The 24725-nt window shown below is 40.3% G+C and overlaps 1 protein-coding gene across 4 annotated transcripts in view; it reads left to right on the top strand.

The window, feature by feature from the left end:
* Positions 1-24725, top strand: part of AKAP7 (A-kinase anchoring protein 7) — an 89311-nt gene that overhangs the window by 10966 nt on the left and 53620 nt on the right. For all 4 annotated transcript variants that reach the window (XM_079970687.1, XM_079970686.1, XM_079970689.1 and 1 more), the window contains exons 4-5: positions 1484-1620; positions 7676-7836. In XM_079970687.1, coding sequence (XP_079826813.1) covers positions 1484-1620; positions 7676-7836 — 298 coding nt within the window. The remainder of the gene's footprint in view (positions 1-1483; positions 1621-7675; positions 7837-24725) is intronic.

Below are 24725 nucleotides of genomic sequence, written 5' to 3'. Positions count from 1 at the left end.
TTCTTTGGGACTCATTTTAACCCCACTTATGTGCTATTAAACTCAGTGAGTAGGCATGTATTGGGCTGCAACATGTATTTACAGAGTTCCCAAATGGCTATTTAGCACTTGAAATTTGTCGCTTGTAAAATATGTGATTCTGTGTCATTCTGAAAAGCCATTTATGGTCTCTCCGATACATGTGGTCTGTGGTTTCATGTCCCTCGAGCCTTCCAAGTTGCTCCACTCTCTTTGGGGTGCTCCATGGATGAGAGCTAAAATTCCAGGAACAGTCTGGCACGAAGGGGGAAGCTTGTGGATTAATTGAGCAGAGACGCTTTTGCCCCCTGTTTCTAATGATGGGTGACAGCCAGGGGCATCGGTCACTTCTGAGGTTGGATCTCTAGCCTAGTAAGGGGAAGGAAGGCAAGAGAAGCAGCCTGGGACTTGCTAGAGAGGTTGACCAGGTTCCCCCTTGCTCAGTGCACTGCTGTGGCATTATTCTGTGCTTTTCACATGTACTTTAATTCTCACTCTGCATAGTAAGAAAACCTGGGGGAATCAGTCATAAAGCTATTATTGAGAGAAATAAGATCTGTATTTAGTTCTGTAGCCAGAGAACCAATCTGATACTGGGGGGGTGGGATGAGGTGGGACATAACAATGTGTAGACAAATCCTTTGAGGACAATCATAACCCTATGGTAATGAACACAGTAAAAATCCCCTGTATGCATAACATATCAACCAGAAGTGAGCCATCAATATTTCAAGGCAGCTTTCCCAGAGAACTCTGTCCCTTTGACATTTTAAGTGATCAACTGATTAAAGAAGTGAAATGCTGAAGATGCTGGTAATTTGGTTTGACAGAACTGATGCCCTGAAGTGTGAAAACTAACAACTCTCTGTAGAAAATAATATAAAACTTTGCTGGCTTGCAGCATTGTGCATGATCAAGCCCCAACCAACATCTGTATTAGATCAGCTGAGTCATTTTGTATGAAAAGTGCTAATGTGTTAAGAGGCACCCCTAAGGCTGCATTGTAACATGCATCCCGTCTGCTTTGAGCAAAGCGGAGCCCATCTCTTCACTCTGAAAGGGAGTATGGGCTATAACTTGCTCTTTCGTCCTGCATCCAGATCAGACCAAGGTTTTCTATAACCTTGATGTTTTTCCTATGTATTTGTGCTTTCCTCAGAATACATAGAACAGAGGGTGGATTTGGCTTTATAAATCATGTCCTAATAAATGTATATTGTTTTGTGTTTCCCATCTGATGTCTTTCCTATCATGGTGGGTTGTCTTAAGGCAAGAAGCACCACAAACTGGGAAAGTCTCTTGCAGGAGTCCAGTTCAAGTAAAACAGACATTGTGCTCGAGCTTTGTTTGTGTTCTCGCACTATCCCTTATGCAGAGCAAATCGTTTTCTTTGTGTTTGCTGCTGATTGCACTAATAAAAAAAAAAAGTAATATTGTTTTTGTATGTGCTTCTGTTCTCCCTCAGATCACAGACACTATTCAGCTGCTCCAGGATAAAATAATACAAAAGGATAACAGGCTTTCTAAAGCAATGGTTCATTGTGGTTCTTTGCATATCACCCTCTCTGTTCTGCATTTGGCCAGTGAAGAAGCAGTTGACAAGTAAGCATTTTACTCTGAAATCACATGCTGTCTTAAAATCTACTTAAAAGTGTGGTAACCCAAAAAAGGGTAACAGAAACATTCTGGTTTCATTTTAACTATAATTATGACATTAATAACGTATGGCTGGGGTTAATAATTTATATTAGTAGTGTTATGCCTTCTGTGGTATAGAGGAAACTTTATTCGTGTAAGTAAAAGTGCTCACATCACATAGGTAATAAGGGGACAAAATTATATGCAAACCATGGATAATTAGCTATGCAAACTGGAGACTGCTGATCTCCCCCCCCCCAAAGATTCCTGCTACCCCATACCTTTGTTAGTAATTTGGAGCCCTGTGGGCAGTTCTCGTAGCCTCATCTCAAAAAAGTTATTATATAGCTGGAAAATGTAGAATGATTAGAGATTGGAACACCTTCTTTAAAAGGAAAGGCTAAAGCATTTAGAGAATTTTATGTTTGATCAAAGATAATTGAAGGCCAAACTATAGATTACTTTAATCACATCACCTAAAGGTCATAGCCCTGATGAAGTGAAGAAGGATGGAATTTTTGTCCAGTTTACATCTTCTTCTCAACATGCTGCAGTCTCAGTGATGCTTGGACCCCTCTGACCACGCCTCTTAATAAATACAGTGGTGCCTCGGGTTACAAACGCTGCAGGTTACAGACTCTTCTAATCCAGAAATAGTACCTCGGGTTAAGAACTTTGTTTTAGGATGAGAACAGAAATTGCGCAGCAGCAGCACGGCGGCAGCAGCGGGAGGCCCCATTAGCTAAAGTGGTACCTCAGGTTAAGAACAGACAAATTAAGTTCTTAACCCAAGGTACCACTGTACTTAAAAACATGGAGGTAGCTTAGCTGCTACACACTACACCCGCTCTCTAATAAATATATCATAGCAAAAGGTTTTGTAGACCAGAGGCCACATATCAGATGCATACAGGATTATCCTCTGCTGTCAGGAATACACGTATATGAAGGAAGAGAAAATATAAAGCTATTGAGTCAAAACACCATGAAATGATAAATTCCAACACCTGTCACTGGCTAATCTCTCTCTCTCTCGCACGCACACATGCACACGCGCGCGCACACCCACAACCCCACACACAGTTCTTATATTAGTAAATTAATATCCTGACTTTCTTCTAGCATGGGCCTCAGTTTAGTATCCAGGAGGTCTCCCATCCAAGTACTCATCAGACTCAAACCTGCTTAATGTCAGGAGGTGGTTGCATTATGTGCTGTGAGGCCGTATTCTAGTCTATAATGGCCTCTTTAATAGTGATCCTTGTAATAATGAGGTGTATAGCAACCAGTGTAGTTGAGTCAGCTAATATGGTCTCTAGTAATGGAGTAAGATTGCAATCTTATGCATACTTACTTGGGAGTAATCCCCCTTGCACTCAGTGGAGCATGCACATGTCATGAGTGAACTAACAAATTTGCTTTGTGAACCTTTTGTACACCTTTGCCTTTGGCTCTTTGTTTTTGACAAATTTGCTTTCAGCAAAGTTTGGCATGGGCTTAAGTTGCTCGGACTTCTCAGTGCTGTAGCTAATAGCTGGGTAATTTAATGAAAGTGAATCACGGAAGAGAAATGGACAAAGAGATATAATGAGTCCACAACCAATCCTTTCAACAGCACTATGCTTAAAGCTAAAACTCTTCCATTTGTTTTGCTTCCAATAATTTTGGGTGTGATCCTCAAAGTCTCGAGTGAGTGGCTATAGAGCTCTGTCAGTGTGTGCCCAAGTAAGGGCTTTGAGGACTGCAGCAGAATTAGCTCTCCGCACAGCTTTGAATTAAAAATTGAAGAAGGGAATGAGTTTCCTCCTTTCTGACAAGTGTAGTCTCTAGTCATTAAATGTCATGTTTTGTTTCATAACGTCTCTCAAAATGTGCACTGCTTCTGAAGAACTGCTTTGCCACATTCTCAGACCTCCCTCCCTCTCTCTCTCTCTCTGTAGTGCAACATCTTTGTCCAGTTCCAAAACCCTACAGTAATGCAGTTTACATTTCCGCACTCATTATTTCTGATTGGTAGAAGTTGTGTCAACTTGATGGCCTGTATATTTGACAACAGAAGTGATATATGCAAATACCACTTGAGAAACCTTCAGTTGACAGGAAAAAGTTTCATCTTTCATTAATTAAAAATAGTAAACATTTAGGCTTGTGGAGAAACCCTTTAAAACACAGCAGGCTTGAGCAGCTTAGAAGCCAGAAAACAGCTTATTTGTTTCTTGATTTGTTCAGTTATTTAGGCTTTTATTCTGTTTTTCTGTTAATCCGCTGGGCCAATTACACACACATGTCAGTTCCCCCTCAATTTACAAGGATGAGTCCTGATTCTTGTTACTTCTGCTTCACATTAGCCACCAGGAAAGCAATCAAAGGCCACACAGCCAAGACTTTGCATTGCAGTGTAAAAGTGTGCAAGCACCAATCACATTGCTCACTCATTGCCTGGATACTTACTATGACCCCAGCAGTGGCCTTATTAGACTGGGAGGTACCTACACAAAGCGGGCAATCTGTGTGATTGATACTTGCATATGTTGCTGCTGCTGTGTGCAGCTTGTGGAAATGTACTCCATCTCCAGTCCATGTGTTAGCTTAGCATCTGCAACGGCTTCCAGTGTAAATAAAACCCAGGGTTGTGTGGCTGTCACTGGAATGCCTCCTTTGGGTGTCTTTGTCGCCACAGTCAGCACACAAATTCCTTTGCATCTACTCTTATTATTCCTGAAGCATGTTCTGGTCTGAACTGTGTGTTTCTCTTCACTGTTCAGTTTATTTTTATTTGATTTTAAGGGCTTTCTCTGCGGTTGTGCTTTGGTTTATGTAGGCTACATTCTTCTGGTATTTCTTTCTACGCTCAAGCAAAAAGAGCCCTCCATTCTTCATCTGTCAAAGCCTCTTCTCTGCAGTTCCCATAGTCGCATATCCAGAATTTCAGAGGAGGCTGGCAGGAAGGTCCTGGACTCCTTAGCAGCTTACCTTAACATCCACCATCTCTCCCCTACATTCCTCTATGTAGTTGTTACTCTCATGACTCTCATATCTTCCCAGCACTCTCTGATAGTAGATTGCTCAAGATATTTAAATAACCTATCTTTGCACCCAGCAGACAAGTTACCGTGCATTCCTCCAGTCCCTCACCTCACTAGTTATATTCTTCATAATTGATTCACCCAGAACAAACACTTTGCATACCCAGCCTATTGATGCTTCATCTTCTGCAGGGATGTCCTTATCTGAGGGGATACTCATTGTAGCAAACAGGGTGTCCTTGTGGCCTGGGGTTGTTGAGTAATCCTCAGCAGTTACTGCTCTAATAATTGTATTTATGCATTGCTGCTTTAATCATAATAGGAATTTTAGGTCACAGCCTTTTTTATTTGCGAAGCTTAGCATTGAACTCACTGGTAATACTTGCTTGAGTACATTGACCTGGTTTTGACTCTGCCTTTAACAAAGCAATTCGTAGGGAAGAAAGGCCAGAATGAAAGGAGACTGAAAATGTTGAGAGCGCATACTACATTTAAAATTATTAAGCTCCCAGCTAGCTTCACGCAGAATAGAAAGCTGACAAATAAGCAGGCTTTTTCAGTGGCACAATGCCAGAATGAAAGTGAATGCAACAGCAACACATCATTACCCGTCCTCATCTTCCAGCAGTTTTGTGCCTTTCTTCTTCCTGTGGGCTTTTGAAGTGAATTGGCCCTCATACCTTCCCTTCCAGTGATTTCTGTTATTTTGCACAGAACATTACTTTGTGGAAACACCCTAGGCCATGACCCCAAATGGAGAAATGATAGGTATTACAAAACAAATTTGAATCCAGCACAGTCTGTGTCACCAGTTTGAGAGGATTCTGCTGTAATGTGAGATCCAGCAGATCCCTGGGGCGCACAGCTCTCATCAAGGGCGAGGTTGTATGTTTTAGCAGAAGTGAGAGTCTCTTGTGCTTCTGCTTTCTTTGCTGCACTGTAATTTATGAACTGGCTATTGACCAGATACGGAGCCCATCACACAGAGAGTCTACTGAGGATAGTAGCTTAGTAAGCCTTCATTTTCAGAACAGCTATCAAAGGGTATTTCTGATGCAAAAGGCAAGCTGAGCGACAGTAGCAGGAGTGAAAAGGAGGGGGGAGGGAAGGGGGTGTCCATATTGTAAGGTGAAAAGAAAGGGATGTCTTAATTGACAGCGTATTCTAGTCAGTCACCTGCAAGTAACTTGTTCATAGTGTGCTTTTGACACATCAAAACCAGTATAAGTCAGTGTCACAAATGCATTATGTGGCTTTAATTTTCTTTTCTTTTTTTTGGGGGGGGGGTTTTGTAAATCTGGTGTGCAATTCAGGAATGAGTTCTGGAATTTCCTATGCTCTGACTTGCACAGAGCTGTGCACAAGTTTCCTCTTGCTCTTTTTCTCTCTGTGTATCATATTGAGTTCACCTGTGCAAAGTGGCCAGCTGCTCCTCACAACTGCTCCTTACGTGATTGTGTGAGAGACACCAGTGCAGATTCCGCCATGCAGAGATGTAGCCAGCTCCTGTTTGTGTGGCGACTGGAAAAATGTGCTGCCATAACAAGCAGAAACTGTTGCCAAACACTGCTAGTTGTCATAAGCATGCAGACCAGTTGCTCTTGATGTTTCTCCACATGATGCCACAGCCAAGAAGGGATTATGTGGACCCGTAATGAACTGAAGCCATCCTTTAAAGCAGTGTTTATCAAGGAACCCTGGAGTTCCTCAGAAGCATATCTGGGGCTCCTCAGAAAGAACAGCAGTGACAAATGAGCTTCCTTGAAAGGCAGCTCGCTTACGATTTCCATTGCAACAGGAATCTTCCCTTGTAGCTTGCTCCCACAGGAAATGACTAAATATGTTTATGAGGTGCAGCTGCATGCTTATTTCATATGGGATGATGTTGAGGCCCAGAAGGGCCTGCTCAGTGCCCCATGTGGTTCAAGTCTGTGCCGAGAATGTGCCCCAGAAGTCTCTTCAATGCATTGTGGTTTCATGGCTAAGAGCTCTTTGGCATACAAGATAATGTGAAAAAATACCCATTGAAAGCTGGAAACATTTCAAGGAGGTAGCTGTTAGGAAGTCTGCCTGCCTTAATTTTGTTGGAGCTGTGATTGCAGCCTTGGCGCTCGCCATAAAAGAAAGAATTGCTCAGCCTGCCATATCTTTCACTTCAGGCAAAAGGGTCAAAACAGGTAAGTATTTCCTTTCAGGACTGTAGGATAGAGCAGGTAAGCTGGGGGCTGATGGAAGTCAAAATGAGGGTGGTATAATACATCTTCCAACTCACAATATTTATTGAGTAGGCTTTCTCTGATCTTGAGGATGTCTGCTCACCAGGTAGTTACTGCCACCTAGTGACTATTAAGTCATTGTCCCAATAATAACAACAGAGAAATACGGTAACTGTCCAGTCAAATTAATAAGGAGAGTCCTGCTGACCATAGCCTTTTAAATATTTTATTGATTTTTGTTAAGAAATACAAACATAGCAAAAAGAAGAAAACAAAGAATCAAAAATCTAAACCACAAAGCGTCATGGCCTGGAAGGACAAAAGTACAGTGCAGCTCCAAAGGAATAAAAAAAAATTGACTCATACAAAGATTCCCTTTACAGATAACAAAGATACATTGAAATGAAAGTATTTTCCACCTGGTTCTATCTTTATTGGGAATAAAGGTTCAATGAAGTCTTAGATGAGCCATACATTTGCGTATGCTCGTAACACTAAGCAACCATGTGCCTCAATATTCGTGTAAGAAATAAAGATGTGTAAATTCAAGCTCTTTCCCTTAGATGCTTTTTGATACCATTTAGACACATTTTCTGAGTCCACATCAGAGCTGGTATTTTATGAGAGCTGTATATGCACAATATTTTAATTCACTCTTGTTGTGCTTTAAAAATGGAGGGTGTAAAATGCAACCATTAAGAATACTAAGCAGAAGAGTTGGTATTACTGAAAGAGATGAATAACATCAGTTCTAATATTTATTTTTCCTCTTGATAGTGCGGTTGGTGCTTTCATGGCGAGTAAAGATTTAATTGAAGAACTACTGCAAGGAAAGCCATTGGATCTGTCTTTTCAAGGAACTGATCACTTTAGACATCAAGTTGGATTTGTGAAGTTGACTGACAGTGATCATGCATCCACTCTTTTAAAGATAGCAGGTAACTCTTTTTAGCAGTGTTACATAGTGCTCAAAAAGCATCTCTTGACACCCTGCTAATGTAGATTGGTCCTCATACTCCCTTCTGTTTAGAGGCAGCTAACTTTGCATACCTGCGACAGCCTGATCCTAACATGTTTATTGCAAAGTAAATTTCACAGCATTCCATGAAATGCTTAAGGCTGCATTTGGGCAGGCCAATCCTGTCGTCACACCACACCAACATCTGCTGCACCAGCGCTTGCGCAAACTGATTCTATTTGTGATTCTATGCACTGCTCTTCAGCTCAAAACAAAACAAAACAATAGTACCAGAAATAAGAGTGATAACATAGGTGTGCCACCAGCCCCGCAGCACTCCTAACCACTTTGTCTCCATCCACCTATCACAAGACTGATAGCTGCACTTTGGTCCAAGCTTGTTCTCACAAATCATAGTTGAAGTAACCCTAACTTAAGTTTGAAAATCTTTGGAGCAGTAAATAATTTAAATTTGAAATTGGACATTTTCAGTCTCTTACTTAAAGGTGTGAAGTAGGAGAGGGAATGTGTGAACCCGAGAGTTCTTGTAGCAGGAAATCATAGTTTTGCTTAAAGTATGAATTGAAGGTACCAGTGCATGAGTAATGATGGCAGGGGTGCTATGATGTCAAAAACCCATCTCACATTCCCTCCCACACAATGCATAAGAATACTTCCAGGAAGAACCCACGGTGGTGTTTCCTTTGTCAGAGACAATCACCCAGAAACTGACCAATCACACAACTCCTTCCTTCTCTCTCCGCCCTCCATGAAGGTCCTAGCTGTACGTAGTACTCAAGTGACCCTATGGTGAGCTGTAGCTCAGTGGAGTAATACATGCTTACCATAGAAGGAAAAGATTGGAAGGAGCCTAACATGCACCTGAGAGAGTGTGGTATGACTGGCGCATGAAACAGTGACCACACTTGGGTCATTGTCTGACTTCCACAAGGAAAAATGGGGTCAGGGTATAGATTGGTATGCTTGGTGTTCACCAATAAACGTGTTTGTTTCCAATAAGCCACAGGGTAAATATGTTCTTATGCTGTGTTTTGTTTGAAGGAGATCATGCTCCTACTTGTATCTGATGGAATTGAATTTACTCCATAAAAAGCTTATGCCATAATGAAATTTGTGTGGGCAGAGTTCCGCGTAGCACTAAGGAGATTGTTTCATCAGTGCAAGCATTTTTGCTCATCCAGCAGAACCATCTCCCCTTTGATCTCCCACCTCTCCACACTGTTCTAGAGATTCTCCCAACCTTCCAGATCAGATTTGGAGGAGGAGTCCTTGCAGTGGTTTCCACTAATGCAGTGATGGCCAAACTTGGCCCTCCAGCTGTTTGGGGACTACAACTCCCATCATCCCTAGCATCCCTTTGTCTTTGTCTTGAGGGTGCCTCAAGGCCCTCCTTTGATTTTTCTACTACTTGATAGTTGAGAGTTGTTTACCTGCTGCATTTTTCACATCCAGGGCAATGGAAGGCATTCTGTGGTCACTGGAGTGCTTAGGCAGGAAATGATTAAGAACGTGGGAAGGTACCATTGGTCTATATATTTCAGTATTGTCTATACTGGCTGCCAGCAGTTCTTCAGGGTTTCACGGCAGGAATCTTTCCCGATCCTAAATGGAGCCAGGGATTTTATGAATGCAAGCTATGAATGATCCTTTCCCTAGGGATTGAGGGTATTTGGGAGTCACACTTTGAGGTGTAGTTTTTCCCACCAGGATCCTCCCATTGCCAGCATGAGGTGTCTTGTCCCTACAGCCCCTGTTTCAGCAGTGGAATTGAGATGATAGGTAGGAGTTTATATCTGGAAATCTGATTAAGTTCAAATCTTCAGATAATTCATACTTGGAAACATTTTGACAGATTTTACTTAGCAGTCTTCTATTACAGAACACATAAATGCCAGATTTCCATTAAACATTAACATCTAGTAGCATGAGATTAATTGGACATTTATTCATTACAATGATATATAATTGCTTGCTGTTCTACTAGCTACTAAGTGCAAATTCTAGCGAGCTTTAACATCAAACTTTACATTGTAATTCCACTTAGAATGAAAGTGTTAGACTAATTAACAGATGTGCTAGTAATTGCTGTGGATTGCCTTAGAATCCAGGGGGGGAAAGTTCATTATAACTTGCTGTTAAATATCACCGAAGTGGCTTTGAAGGGGCATATCACAGATATATAATATGCTAATAAAAAAAAGATTCTTAAGATCTGTTTCCCCCTCTTGAACATTTATATTGAGCATGACCATTGGACAGACTAATTCTAGCTACATAGCAGCACAGGATTGATAAGATATACTGCCACAACTTAATTAAGATTAGAAACTTTGATGCAAATAAATCTATAGACATTTGAACCTTTTCTTTCACTCATATACAGTATAATATTGGTTGAAAATTTATTTTCTGTAATCAAAGCAACTTTGACCAAAACATACTGTATTTTTTGAACAAAGCAGAAAGGTTGGATGATTGACTTAAATTTATCCTAAATTAAGAAAACCCTTCCCAGCTATATTATCAGCAATGATTTTGGCACATGGCATTCAAGTTAGAATTCTTTTAAACATGTGCAGTTACTCCAGAGATCAGTCAGTGAAAGTATGAATGCATTTTCAAAGTAAGTTTAAATCCATGTGAAATATTGGTGTAAGGCAAGTTTTATGTGAAAGAAATATACTATGTTTATCCAAACCTTGACTTCATTTGGTTATTTGCATTCAGTAATTGGTCAGGAATTACATTATCGAGGTTTAGCTTCCATTTTAGATCAACCATAGTTTTAACATCTATCTCCAAAAACTGAATTAAGCTTAATTTTAATTATGGAATGAAAACAAGTCAGCTTTATAAACTCTAGTTTGTGGTTTGTTTGTTTCATCTAACCAAGAATTAGCACTACTATAGGTCTATCATAATATTTAAGATACCACCTGACTGCTGTGGGTTTGGACATCACAACAAGCTGTGATTAGTTTAAAACAGAAGGAAAAGTTTTTGAACTTTTTTGTCACACTGGAGGAGATGGGTAATGTTGAGCCTGAAGTTTTCTACAACTTGTTGTTAAGTCCTATCTGAGAATGCAGCTTTTGGGGGGTTCTCCCATGCTTGTCCTGAGCTTTGTACTTAACTGCAGGAACCAGAGTGCTAAGTCTGATCCTATTTTCATCCACTGCAGTGGAAGCAATGGAGTCACTTTATTTATTTATTCATAAATGTATCTAAGATTTCAGATTCCAGAGCTACTCTAAAGGGAGGGAAAAGGGAACAAAAGTGAATGTTGCATAGGAAAACAGAGACCAGACAATCTGTTAATGCGTTTTTATTGAAAGAAATTTAACAAAAAGATCTCAGTGCTGAAGAAATGCCTGGAGTTTGTCATTGTCCTTTTAGACTGTATCCCAAATTCCAACCGTTTCTTGGAAAAGGTTTCTTTTAAGACATTATTAGAGGCAATGAATGATCTTTTGTGTTCTGAGGAATGTGAAGTCATACCATGCCTGAACATTGCGTGACTCATATTAAGGCATTCATCAAAGTTGCAAAGGCCACTGCCATCTTGGTTATCTTCTACATAGCCTTATATAGCACGCACAAGCTTTCTCTTTAACTCTGCTCTTTACGAATAATTAGTCCAAAACCTGTATTTTTTCACAGCACAGTTGGAACTTACAGCAAATATTTCTGTGTTGTCTCAGCTCCATTCTTTTTGTTTGGGGAGCCAATGCCTTTGTCCCTGTATTTCTGTTTAAATGACAGTAATTAATTGTAAATTTGTAACTATGCATATGCCAGTTTTTTGGTGATGCATGTCAACTGTTTTGGCCACGAGTAAGTGACCACTCTATCAAGGCTTATGCATTTTGCTTTTGCCACTGTATCCTCAATCAGCATTCATATCAACTCACAATGGGATATTCTAGAAAACACAAGACTGGTGTACGTGTAATGCAACACATGATTTGTGAATCAAGATCTAGCTTCAATTTGTGTTTCTTTCATGTGGAGTCAATTTCTGGCCTAGTTCTCTTGGTTAATATTAACAGTAGTTCATGGTTACATGTTTACTGACAGTGACCATGGGTAACACTAAGTATGATTGCTTCTTGAAGCATATTTTTCCCCATTATTTGAAGCAGATTTGCAATCCGTGGTGACAAGGGAACCAAGGGGGAATTAACTTTAGGAAAAAGAGAGTAGGTGGGTGGAGTAAGGACTTCCTGTTTTCCAGGCTGTATTCTCATTTGCAGTCAGTGGATTAAAAAGCAGAGACATCACCTTGCTGACAAAGGTCTGTATAGTTAAAGCTATGGTTTTCCCAGTAGTCATGTATGGAAGTGAGAGCTGGACCATAAAGAAGGCTGATCGCCGGAGAATTGATGCTTTTGAATTATGGTGCTGGAGGAGACTTTTGAGAGTCCCATGGACTGCAAGAAGATCAAACGTATCCATTCTGAAGGAAATCAGCCCTGATTGCTCACTGGAAGGACAGATCCTGAAGCTGAGGCTCTAATACTTTGGCCACCTCATGAGAAGAGAAGACTCCCTGGAAAAGACCCTGATGTTGGGAAAGATTGAGGGCACAAGGAGAAGGGGACGGCAGAGGATGAGATGGTTTGACAGCGTTCTCGAAGCTACCAGCATGAGTTTGACCAAACTGCGGGAGGCAGTGGAAGACAGGAGTGCCTGGCGTGCTCTGGTCCATGGGGTCACGAAGAGTTGGACACGACTAAACAACAACAACAAGAATTACTTTGGCATGCTACTACTTTTTTGTGTGGGGTGGGGTACTTTTCTGAAATGGAAACAAAATGATTGCCGTGTTATTTTTTTTCCTGTAGGCAATTCATTTTACAAGGCCCATTTAATCATTAAAAAAAAAATAACCAGAAAAAGAGTTGACCAATGAGGCAGAATAAAAACAAAGGTAACAAGAAAATACCTCTGTAGGTTTAGGATAGATTCATATTTCACATTGTATGCTGAACTGAAATATTATTTACTTAAGGAAGAGAATTTATGTTCAAAATGTCTGCTGCATCCATTGATCTTCCTTTGCAATTTAATAATGTTCACCATGGGTCTTCACTTTTGACAGATATTTATTTATTGTAAAAATTCATTGAACCTCTGTCATCTTTCCACCTCCTTTCGTATACACTGTACTAAATCAGTATAAAGGTGCATAAGAAGACACTTGTTGGATTAGACTAATGGCCAGCGTAGTTCAATATCCTGCCTTTTACAGTGGTCAACCAGTCTTCTCCCATTGTTGCTTCCCAGCAACAAATACTTGGAGACATAGTGAACCTAGATGTTGCATAGCTGGTAGATATTGTTGGATTCATGTCCATGAATTTGTCTAATTCCCCTTTAAAGCTTTGGTATAGCATCTTGTGACCACATCCACATCTTGTGGTAATGGTAAATGCATAACATACCCAAACTCTCACAGGGGACAAGTTGGTTCATTATGCAGACAGAGGCGTGCAGGCAGCATTGGAATTTGTGACTAAGTAAAGCAAATGTTTGACCTTAAAATTGGACAATATGACTTAGCATTACAACAAAGACTAAATTATTTTAGAAGGACAGTCAATATAATCCCTCACATTTCTTTCTATATTTGTTTTGATTTATTAAGCACTGTTAAAGAATGGCAATTTTTTCAATGAACTTATTTTTCATTTTTTTAGATGAAAACTAGCATTGCACAAAACTAGCATCACACATGCCCTAAAAACTACTGCTTGGCAGCTTTTTGTGTGTTTTAGCCATTGTATAATGTGTAAGGGCACCTCTTGTTTACCATATTACTCTTCTTTTCAAGTAAAGTTTTGTGGGTGAGCATGATACTATGAAAAGGACCTACATTCTCCAAGGTTCTTAGGAGATCACAACTTCAGCAGTGCACTGAATATGGATAGATGCTTCCATTAGACCACCATTCCTCAACCTAGCACCTTCCAGATGTTTGGAATTGCATGGTGACTTGGGCTGACCAGAGATATACGGTAGTTGCAAACATATGAAGGGTGCTAAATTGGAGTAGGCTATCTTAGTGCGGGTATTACATTGTTTTGCTAATTTGCAGGATTATATATTTTTTATTTATTCAGTGGCACAATGAAATCAATGTCTTCACTTCCTTGGGCAGTTAAGCCAATTTTCTCCTTTTATTTCCTCTTCTGTCTCTAAATCTCCCCCCACTGGCTATATCCATCTTCCTTGTTCTTGGTTCATCTCTCTCCATCACTATCTTTTTCTGCTTCATTTGTTGAGGAATGGTTTTGCTGTTGATGGTGTGATCTACCTCAAGACAGGTTGAAAACCACCAGATGAAGATGAATTACATGTTGCGTCCAGTAGCTTCTGGAATGCCAGAATCGTTATTCATGATTCACTGTTGAGCTATGGCTGGAAGTATATATCTTAGAGGGAACGTGTGTCTGCCAACAAAAGTATCATCTCAGCATTCTCTCCTCCTGTAAATCTAGTAAAAGAAAATTTGTGGCATGGTTTCCACTTGAGTTCATTGGCTGGCTGCTGTGAGGGATGTCTGAGAATTCCACTCTAAGTGGACACAGATATAGAAATGCCCTTTGTCTGTGTGTTCGTGTAGTGCTCAGGACTGGAATTTCTTGGAAGTGAATGTGGTCTGCATTTGTTCACAACAGGGTGGGGTTTTTTTAAGTTCATAGATTATATATAATTAATGTCATATTTTTTGACACTCTGCTTTGTTTGGCATTTCCTAACACTTATAATGTAGCTTAGTAGTTGTTTGGAACCCTGTGATGAGACAGCTTATTGACGGGCCATTACCTGCTTCATTTACTTTGAAAGAGAGCATATGTGGAATAAATGACACAAAGTATTTGCTTTGGCTGAGAAAGGTGCTGTCAAGGTGTGAGAAAGTCATTTATGTATTCAGGTTGTTGCCAAAGGAGACTAGGACTGCAGGCCTAGACACGTTGTCTCAGAAGTAAATACAATTGAATTTCATGAGACTTACTCCCAGGTAAGTAGGGTTAGGGTTTTAGCTTTCATTTGCTTTCTATTGTAAATTATAAAAACCAGTGGGGTACATCATTCATTCTCCTTCTTCTAACTTGAAAAAGGGATCTCATTGCCTGTGGATCTTACTTGCACTCCTCCATTAAGGTGCTAACCTGTTTGTCAAGCGGGAAGAACCATCTTGATTTGACTTCCCAGTTTGACCACGCCAAATCTATGTTTTAAAGTAAATTTAAATTTAAAATTCATTTCCTCTCTCCTTCCCCCAGGGTTTCTTGACTAAACTGACCCTCACCAATGCTGCAGTAAGCGAAATGAGATTGGATGACAAGTTTATTCTGAACTATGAAGTAAACCCCAATGAATTCAATTGACTTACTTCTGAGTAGACTTGATTAGGCTTGCAACCATTGATAGCTTTGTGATGGGCCATTAGCCATTTAATTAACTTAGTCTTCAAGGTACCACAAGGCTCTTTGTTGTTTTTGCTGCCAGAGGCTACCCTCTGGAAATTCATTAGCTTTGGAAAACAACAACAACAACAACACCACACACATACACAGAAGGAAGGTAACAGATTTGTAAATATCTGTGTTGGCTGAGATATACAAGTTAAATCAAAATGTAGTATTGGAGTGGATTGAGATATGCTTGTACATCCCTAGCTGTTATTTGTAAGGGGTGTGGAAGTTCTCAACACAATGACATCATATCACATGTTTTCTGCTATGAGATATTATCAGGGAACGGGAGGAATAGATGTACTGTACAGCTGCTTCCTTTAGAGGCAGCCGCACAGGATCCATGTTGTCTAGCTCCATTGTAGGGATATACGAATGAAACTTTTTAAAGTTTATTCTTTATACCATGTAAGATGAGAACTGGGTTTGCATTTTTTACTAGTGCCACACCGTTCTCTGGTAGAGTAACAATATAGCTTATGACAGAAGCAAGAACAGGAAATTAGAGATTTTTAAGACCAGCCAGCAACCAGACCTTCTGAATCTAATTAGATATGAATCTCATACAGGGATTGTACATGGCACCAACAACATCTGGGTTTTCCAGAGAGCCTGTACATAATTCTTGGCAGCAAGTCTCTAAACCATTTCACGCAGAGTTAAAAGCTCAGTCGCAGACCAGGCAGGGCCTCATTATTTATGCAAACTGATTAATTATTGCACAGTGCAGATCAGTTGAGCAGTTTTAGTAACATGTTGTTATCTGCTAGAAGCAACAAGTTGCAATGGTATCAAAACTGTAATTTGGAAGTGGTCAGATGAAGTAAGCCTCTTTTTTTGCTGTTGTTAGTCATCTGTCCTGATGGTTTTCCACAGATCAGTTGTATGCTGGCAAGACCAAGAGTGTCAGATTAGATCATCTGGCATTCCTTTTATTTTGTTTGTATTGTTTCCTAAATGAGCTCATCTGAAAGATATAACATGCTTTGTACCATTATGGCCACTTTATTTCTCAGCGCTAGGAGAAGTGCTGATTTCCTGAAAGCAGATAGCTCCATAGGTCATTAACTGGAACAGAACAGTGAATTGTACTAAAAAAAAGAAAAATAGTCAGTGGCAAGCAACTTCAGTACTGAGAAACAACAGCAGAACACAGAATGGTTATCCTGTAAAATTCAGACTTTGCTTGAGAGTCCAACTGTTCAAATACAGAGAACTGGTGTTCTGGCCACAGGAGGGAGCCTATATTTCATGAACAGAGCAGCACACTTTAAAAAGCAACTCCAGAGGGTGAAGAAAGATAATAGAAAACAGATCAGTTTTATTGTTTTCTCTCCTTTGTCATAGGAAAAATAATTTCCCTTTCATGAGGACAGTATGCAACAAGCCGCTGAACATGGGAATTACCTTTATGAATGTTTCATATGGAGAGTAGATTAATTTATATTGCTTTACTTTGTCACGTAAGTTTGATCTTGGAACAATCCACTATGGAAAGAACTGCCTACACTAGACCAGATCAAGGACCCATCTAGTTGAGCACTTTGGCCCACCTGAGATGTGACAACAAACCATGGCTTGTGCCAAGCATGAGTATACATTCCTTCTTCCTTCTGCTTCATGTGTGAGGGATGACTGAAAGCTTCCAATTCCTCTTAAGAATAAACTACAGCTAGCACACCAGGATATCACACTATGGTTTGATCCTGGTTCATTCAATTTACAAAGGGAGAAGTGGGAAGACTTATGTCAGGAACCCACACAATTTCTCTGATCCAAATTATTCCCCCTCTGCATGGGTCAAAAGTGCCATTGAAGCAAGAATTTGGCATCTTATTTCTATGAATATTGGTTTCACTATTTTGATGTGCATGTTTCACTAATGGCACTGTATTTACCGTAAACGTATAAGAAATGGGTATAATATCAGCGCTCAGAAATTATATCTGTTTTCTTAATCAGTTGCAATTCCTCAAATTGAAGCTGCCGGTATTTTATTTCTTTAAAAGCAAGTGGAACTTAATTTCTTCAGGTTGGTATCCCATATTAATAAAACAGGACAGAAACAGAGTGACCTGAGAGTCTTCTACATTAAATATGCATTATTGTATGCCATTTTGGTCATTTATACTTCAGTGAGTATAACACAACAGATGGAATATTTAAATATATTCATGACTGTAGTGGAACATATAAAAAAGTAAAATGCTTATACAGGTTTGGTAGAACAGAAACCAGAAGAAGTGTATATCTAGTACATTAATAATTAAACCTAAATTAAAAGAAGCTTCGTGGTAAAATGAAACTGCTAATATATTTTTGGCAAGAAAATAAGGTTATAGGGAGATTTAAGTGAATAAGAATCAATTATCCCAATCAGAAGATATATATAATTTGATTCTGTTAAATGACTTCATCATTTTGGTTTATATTTTAACTTGGGATGCTGGGCAGTAAAATTTTAATTTGGTGGTTTTTTTTAAAGTATCACTACATAAAACTGTGTAAGTGCATCCTATTGAATTCATTGTGTCTTCTCTACTGTAAATTGTTGCTGAACAATTTATTTACAGTGTAATCCACCAACAGCTGCAGGGCCCCTACACTTCCCCCTTTCCAGAGCTTGCTCAGGCTGAGTCCTGGCAGGTCCCAGACATTCCTGCGATAGCACAGTGGGGTGACTGTGCAACATCTGTTGTTGCTGTTTGCAGCTGTTCAGAGCAGTTACAACCATTTCCACTCAGGTATTGGAAGCTCATAATTCCTGATTCTCCATTAGATACAGTGGCTTTGTGGATAGTATATGGACACTTCAGTTGTATGCTGTCTCAGAGCCCAGAGAGGTCTGGGACTTGCCGGGTTTTGAGTGCCTGGTAAACAAATATAGTATCCGATACCCATATAGTAGTGGGACGCAGGTGGCGCTGTGGGTTAAAGCCTCAGCGCCTAGGGCTTGCCGATCGAAAGGTCGGCGGTTCGAATCCCTGCAGCGGGGTGCGCTCCTGCTGCTCGGTCCCAGCGCCTGCCAACCTAGCAGTTCGAAAGCACCTCCGGGTGCAAGTAGATAAATAGGGACCGCTTACCAGCGGGAAGGTAAACGGCGTTTCTGTGTGCGGCTCTGGCTCGCCAGATGCAGCTTTGTCACGCTGGCCACATGACCCGGAAGTGTCTCCGGACAGCGCTGGCCCCTGGCCTCTTAAGTGAGATGGCCGCACAACCCCAGAGTCTGTCAAGACTGGCCCGTACGGGCAGGGGTACCTTTACCTTTACCTTTACCCATATAGTAAACCACTCTGGACCCTATTTCATACCAGGAAAATGCAAACATAGAATAAAATGTTAGCAAATATATCTGTGTTGAGGGCTGGCTTTTAGAAGAATGGTGAGAAGAGAAAAGGGCAGAGTTTTAGGAGAGTAGAGAAGCTCAGTTTTGCCACTGAATCAATCATAGGGGGTGATTTATTGTTCTTGGAAGAACAAGTTGGGGAAAGAGCCATGCTGAAATGGAGTAGCTGAGAGCAGATTTGCTTTGCTGTTCAGCTCATGGACATTGGTTTTCAATCTAGTTGCTGGAGTCTGAGCTGGTTGTATGGTATGCACATGACCAGCTCAGCCTGTGGCAGTGCATCTGGGAATCAGCATGGGCCAACTCAAAACTAGAGCCACCCAGGGGTGAAATGGTTGTGAAATATGCCCAAGATAGCTTATCAAGGTAGAGCACATTGACTTTGAAAGTTGATAAGCAGAGAGGCACTGGAAGGAAAAAACAGAGGGTTGCCTAGAAAAGCTATTTAACTGGCAAATCCACAGGTCAAGGCACATCTGGAGTGGAGAGGGTGAGAAAGTATCTCATGAATTATCTGTAAGTGCAGGACTAGGGATGCTATTGTTGGACTACATTGTGGTAAGACAGTTATTTCTTATACCTTATTCCTTATCTTAGACTCCATTACAGACTTGAATTTGTTTTATTTTGTTTCACCCATTAGTAATGCAATAGGACACGTATTCAGGTTCTAATATGTACACTTGTTAATGCTCTGACCTTCAAAGATGCATCACAATTCTAATTTCTGAAATTCTGACTGTGTTCTGTTTTGAGAAACATCCTTAATTTCTTCGTTTTGAAATTATTGGAGAGTAATTACTGACGCATTTCCTGAGTAAACTTTCCACAAGGAAATAGACATCCCCAGTAATTTCTAACATTGATTGTATGTTTTTCAAGCCATTTGAAATGGCTGTTTGTCTCTCAGCATGTGGCCTCAGTACAAAATCAATACCAAATGAAGCTCTGACTCATTCGTTATTGATCTGTCTATTCCATTATTCAACTCTTGGAACTGCATTTTTGCTTGAAATGCAAACAAAAGTATTTTCTAATGTATATAGAGATCTCTGGTTCTTAAGAGCTAGTGGGGAGGTTATACTTTGGGTACTATCTACCAATGAAATAAATAAAAAAAGGATTTGTCAAAGCAAGGAATGGGGCCTTCTCAGCAGTAGTGTCCCAGTTCAATATTGCTTTCAGGAGAAGGCCCACCAAAGATTGCACTTAAATTTCTTTTTATAGACCGCTTAAAACATTTACTAAGATGTTTATAATTTAAGGGGACGCGGGTGGCGCTGTGCGTAAAACCTCAGAGCCTAGGACTTGCCGATCGCATGGTCGGTGGTTCGAATCCCCGCGGCGGGGTGCGCTCCCGTTGCTCGGTCCCAGCGCCTGCCAACCTAGCAGTTTGAAAGCACTCCCGGGTGCAAGTAGATAAATAGGGACCGCTTACTAGCGGGAAGGTAAACAGCGTTTCCGTGTGCTGCGCTGGCTCACCAGATGCAGCTTGTCACGCTTGCCACGTGACCTGGAAGTGTCTGCGGACAGCGCTGGCCCCCGGCCTCTTAAGTGAGATGGGTGCACAACCCTAGAGTCGGACACGACTGGCCCGTACGGGCAGGGGTACCTTTTATAATTTAAACTTCAGAGTTATTGTTTCTGTTGATGGGTTATTGAAGCAGAGAGGTGTTTGCTAGATCTTTTGCATATTTTGTGCAAATTATTTGTTGATTTCTTTAAGTGTTTTTTTTTTAAATCACTTTGAGTTTTTAGTTGGAAAGGGAAGTGAACAAGAAATTTAGTAAGTAAGAGATTTCAAGTTATTGTAATTTAAAACAAGGATGGCGGTAGGTGGATTGGATGTGGGTTCCTGAAATGCTGTCTCTTTATCTCTCACTACCACTGTCCCTGTTTATTTAGTTTCACATGTATGAAAAATAAGCAATGACTCTTATGGATGTTCCATATAAACAACATTTTATTGCTAAATGCTTATTCTGGAGTTGCAGTTTCCAGCTTGCCTACTGAGTATATTTTTCATAAATCACATACATTCCCCAGCCTGCTTCCCTCCACTGTTGACCCCTTCCTGCTTGAGCACCTATATTCCATACCAGAGGTGCCCTTAGTGCTGCTAGGTAGCACCAGCTTTACAACAGACCATCTGAGGGAACTGGATTATTTCAACCTCTTGGGTGAGAGTTTAGAGAACATTGAGGCTCCCTAACATACAGAATTTGGCCATCCCTGATTTTGCTAGGATTGCAGCATTCCAAAGACCAAAACCGAGACACCACCACCATTGGGGCACCCCTCCCCACTCATCTCCGCAGCTCGCCCCCTCTGTTAGGGTTGCTGGCACCTGGGGAGGGGTTACAGGAGCTGATGCACTGAGAAGGAGAAAAGAGATGGAAGGAAGAGAGCAACAACGGGCACCGGGGAGGGACGTGGATGGCATGGGAGAAATGGAAAATAGGAAGCTGCCTCTAAGGTTGGAGGTCCCTATGTTATGAGTGGGAGGACTGGGATTGAAAGTGGCTTGCCTAAGGTCACCTAGTGAGCTCAAAGTAGGGGCAGGATCTGAACCAGATTTATGGCTCTGTCTTACTGCCCCTAGGCTACACGGGTTGTCTCGAGAGCTACCATCCTGGTCAACATCTTATTTGGTGTTGACTGTTCTCATACCCATACCAGTCACATATACCCTCTATCTTTTTGAGTTGAATCCAAGAAAGTCATATTCAAAGTATGGACTTGTGGCAGGGGAGGAAAGGGATAAAAAACCTCTCCACATGCAGTAGCTCCTGCAAAACTTTATAGAAAAGATTTGAATATTGAAGTTAAGGGCATGTAATTTCAACATTTGCTGTGGCAGTTGGAAACAAATACATATTTTAATCTTTTTTTTCTTGAGTGTACTGGGATGGGGGTGGCAGCTAATCTGTGGTCCTGCAGTTATTGTTGGACTCTAGTTTCCATCACCCCCTGCCAGCATGCTCAGTAGTCAGGAATGATGGGAGTTTTAGTCCATCTGTAGAGTCACAGGTTAGCTAACCTCATTTTGCTCAGGATGCAATACTTACAGTGTCCACTTGGAAAGTAAATCTTGTTAAAATTCAATGGTGCTTACTAACAGGTAAGTGGGGACTAGGAAAGCAGCACTGGTTGTATAGATTTCTTAAGTGGATAATGCCAGTCGGGCTTGTCCACCTCTGCACTCCTTTCCTCTAGATCAGTTTAGTCACTTGGTGAATCTGCCTTCTGTATATTTCTTGTCTTCAGTGCGGAAACTCACATCTCCCATGGTCTTTTTCTTCTTTTAATGCTGTAAGCAATCTACACCCAGAAGGAAGGCCAAACATAGTAATAGAGATGTAATATTGTACCATTGACACAAAACAATATTCTTCTTAATCATCCTGGAGATTCCCAAATGACTTACTTTCGCTGTAAATACAGCTGGTAATAAACACAACTAAACGGCACATTCCATTGACATTTTTCAAGTAGCAACATTAATATAAATACTGATTTCTTTTTAACATAAGTTTGATATGCTGCAATCTTGAGATACTACAAACATTATTCTGAAATGAGTTTTTAATATCACAAACTAAATTTATCCGAGTAGTGCCTCTGCAGAGGTTAATGAAGCATGCATGTAGCCCATTATCTTTAATATGAAAACTCTTTAATAGAAAACAATTATGTGAGCTTTGTCATTATTATTATTCCCCTAGGATGAAAAGACTTAAATGAAGGGAATCAAATGCATCTTTATGTATATCTTTGAAATAAGTATGATTACCTTTATTTTCTTCATATGAAGAGGCTTACAAAATAAACATCCTTCTGAAATTGATCATTGCCTGAGTTATTTTCAGGTTCTTACACAGAGGTTCTTCAAAATATTAAACCCATGCATATCTGCCACTGAATCCTGTATGTTGTAGATTATTTAGGAGTGGAGGTGGGGAGGACGTGTGAGGAAATATTGTCACTTTGTACAAGGTACCAGTCAGGCCTTTGGGACCTAGAAAAGACTCAACTCTTCACCCCTTCCTCAGGATAAACTCAAACAGTTGGAAATATATTTCTGCAAACCTTTAAGTTTTCTGTTCTTTTTGTCAAACAACATAAGAACACAATTTGAAAGCTGTTACCCTAAGTAAACAACTCCACTCTTCCCATATTGCCTTTTTTTAAAAAAATGTGATAAAATTCAGTCTCTGCAATGATTTTTTCACAGTTCTTCACTAAAATAGAATAAGCATTGACCCGGCTGATTTGGGAAAACAGAGCTTTAGTTCTTTTAACTCTCACATGTAGAGATATTTATGCTAATTCAAAGTAGGTTTATTTCCAATGACAACCAAACTGCTTTTTTAGGGTTGCTAATCAGTCATTTTGAAGACTTTTACAGACTGGTGCAGCAATCCACCTTCTGATAACAAGCCATTTATAGCTTTCCCCTCCTCTTTGAGCAAGCTTTTGTTTAGTGCCCCAGCTCCACCCTTTCCTATGTTTGTGGGACAATAATCAGCAGCTGTTCCTCTAAGGACTTTTTGTTTGACAACACACACCTCTTAATTCTTTTAGGGATCTACACGGTACCAGAAGGCCATAACAGCCAGATTTATTTTTCTGACTTCTTTGCTTTTAAAAAAATTAAAATCAGGAAGCTCAAGACAAAGCACAGTAGCACAAATATTTTGGAATCGTAAGATATCTCACAACCCTTTTTCATTTAATAATAATTACCGGTAGCTTCACATGGTAGAAAGTGGCATATTAACATCAGACTAGATGTTAATAAGGTGGAAAGCTCCCATATATCGCGATAGACTCCAGAAGCTTTACCCAGATGTTTGCCCCAGTCTTCAGTAGGTGCACTTATCAACAATTCCTGTGCAGACTCTGAACTATATACATGGTGCAGAATCAGTATTATAGTGATAATACCAGTCACCATGTTGCACTTAACATTTGTATAGCAGCTCTCGTGCAAAGAGATCAATAAGAAAGAAATCAGTATGAGTTAGCACATGTTGTACTACATGTGTTGATTTTAAATGTGTATACATTTAAAAAGCTTTCTTAACATCTTTGAATGTCACTGCTTTCTTTGCATGGAAGGTTTGTATGGATTTACAATATTTTCAAGCAATTAATTCAAACAGAGAAGTGCATGTCTGTCAACAGGTGTTGATGGGAAATACCAATAATTCATAGGTATTAAAATAAGTGTCCAGTATTGATCTGATACCCAACAACAACAATACCCAGTGGTGATTATGGCAGGCTAACAGAAGCCCTTTGTTGAGTTTTCCTTTTTAAACTATATTATAGTTTTAACAAGCAACCAACTCCCCCCATCACACCAAAATAATAATTCAACCAGCCTAAGACACTAGATCAGTACAAAATACAAGAAACAACAACCCTGTATGTACTCGAATTTAATGCTCACCACTTTTGGCCAAATTATGTTGCGAAAATTTAGGTGCACATTAGATTCAATACCACATTTACATTCACCAGCTAATACTTCGTTGGTTTCAAGGTTCTGAAAATTGAGGTACGCATTAGATTTGATGGCGCATTAGACTTGAGTAAATATGGTAAAAACATACTCAACACAATAAAACCAACACCTCATGGCAACTGATCCTGCTAGTCTAAATGCCACAGTTTATGCTGTTTTACTGGCTATCAGTTATATAGTTCTATTACCGTATTTTTCCTTCTATAACACGCAGATTTTTTCTCCTAAAAAGGAAGGGGAAATGTCTGTGCGTGTTATTGAGCGAATGTGTGGTCCCTGGAGCCAATTGGTGCGAGGGGAGGCAAAAAAAAGCAGGCAAAAATCAGCGTCTCCTAGAAGGGAAACTTGAAAAGAGGAAGCGGCTGCTTTCCGGCATTCTGCCTCAGGGTCTTACTGCCCACCCACCTCTGTTTCCTTGCTGTGTTTGCTCAAACGGACAAAGAGCAGGGAAAACCCCTCCCCTCCAGGCAAGCAGAGGGGAAAGCTGAAAA

This window comes from Podarcis cretensis (genome assembly GCF_951804945.1).
Source record: "Podarcis cretensis genome assembly, chromosome: 3".
In the NCBI taxonomy this organism is placed as follows: Eukaryota; Metazoa; Chordata; class Lepidosauria; order Squamata; family Lacertidae; genus Podarcis; species Podarcis cretensis.
Note: the sequence above shows the minus strand (reverse complement) of the source record. Positions and strands in the feature narration are given on the sequence as shown.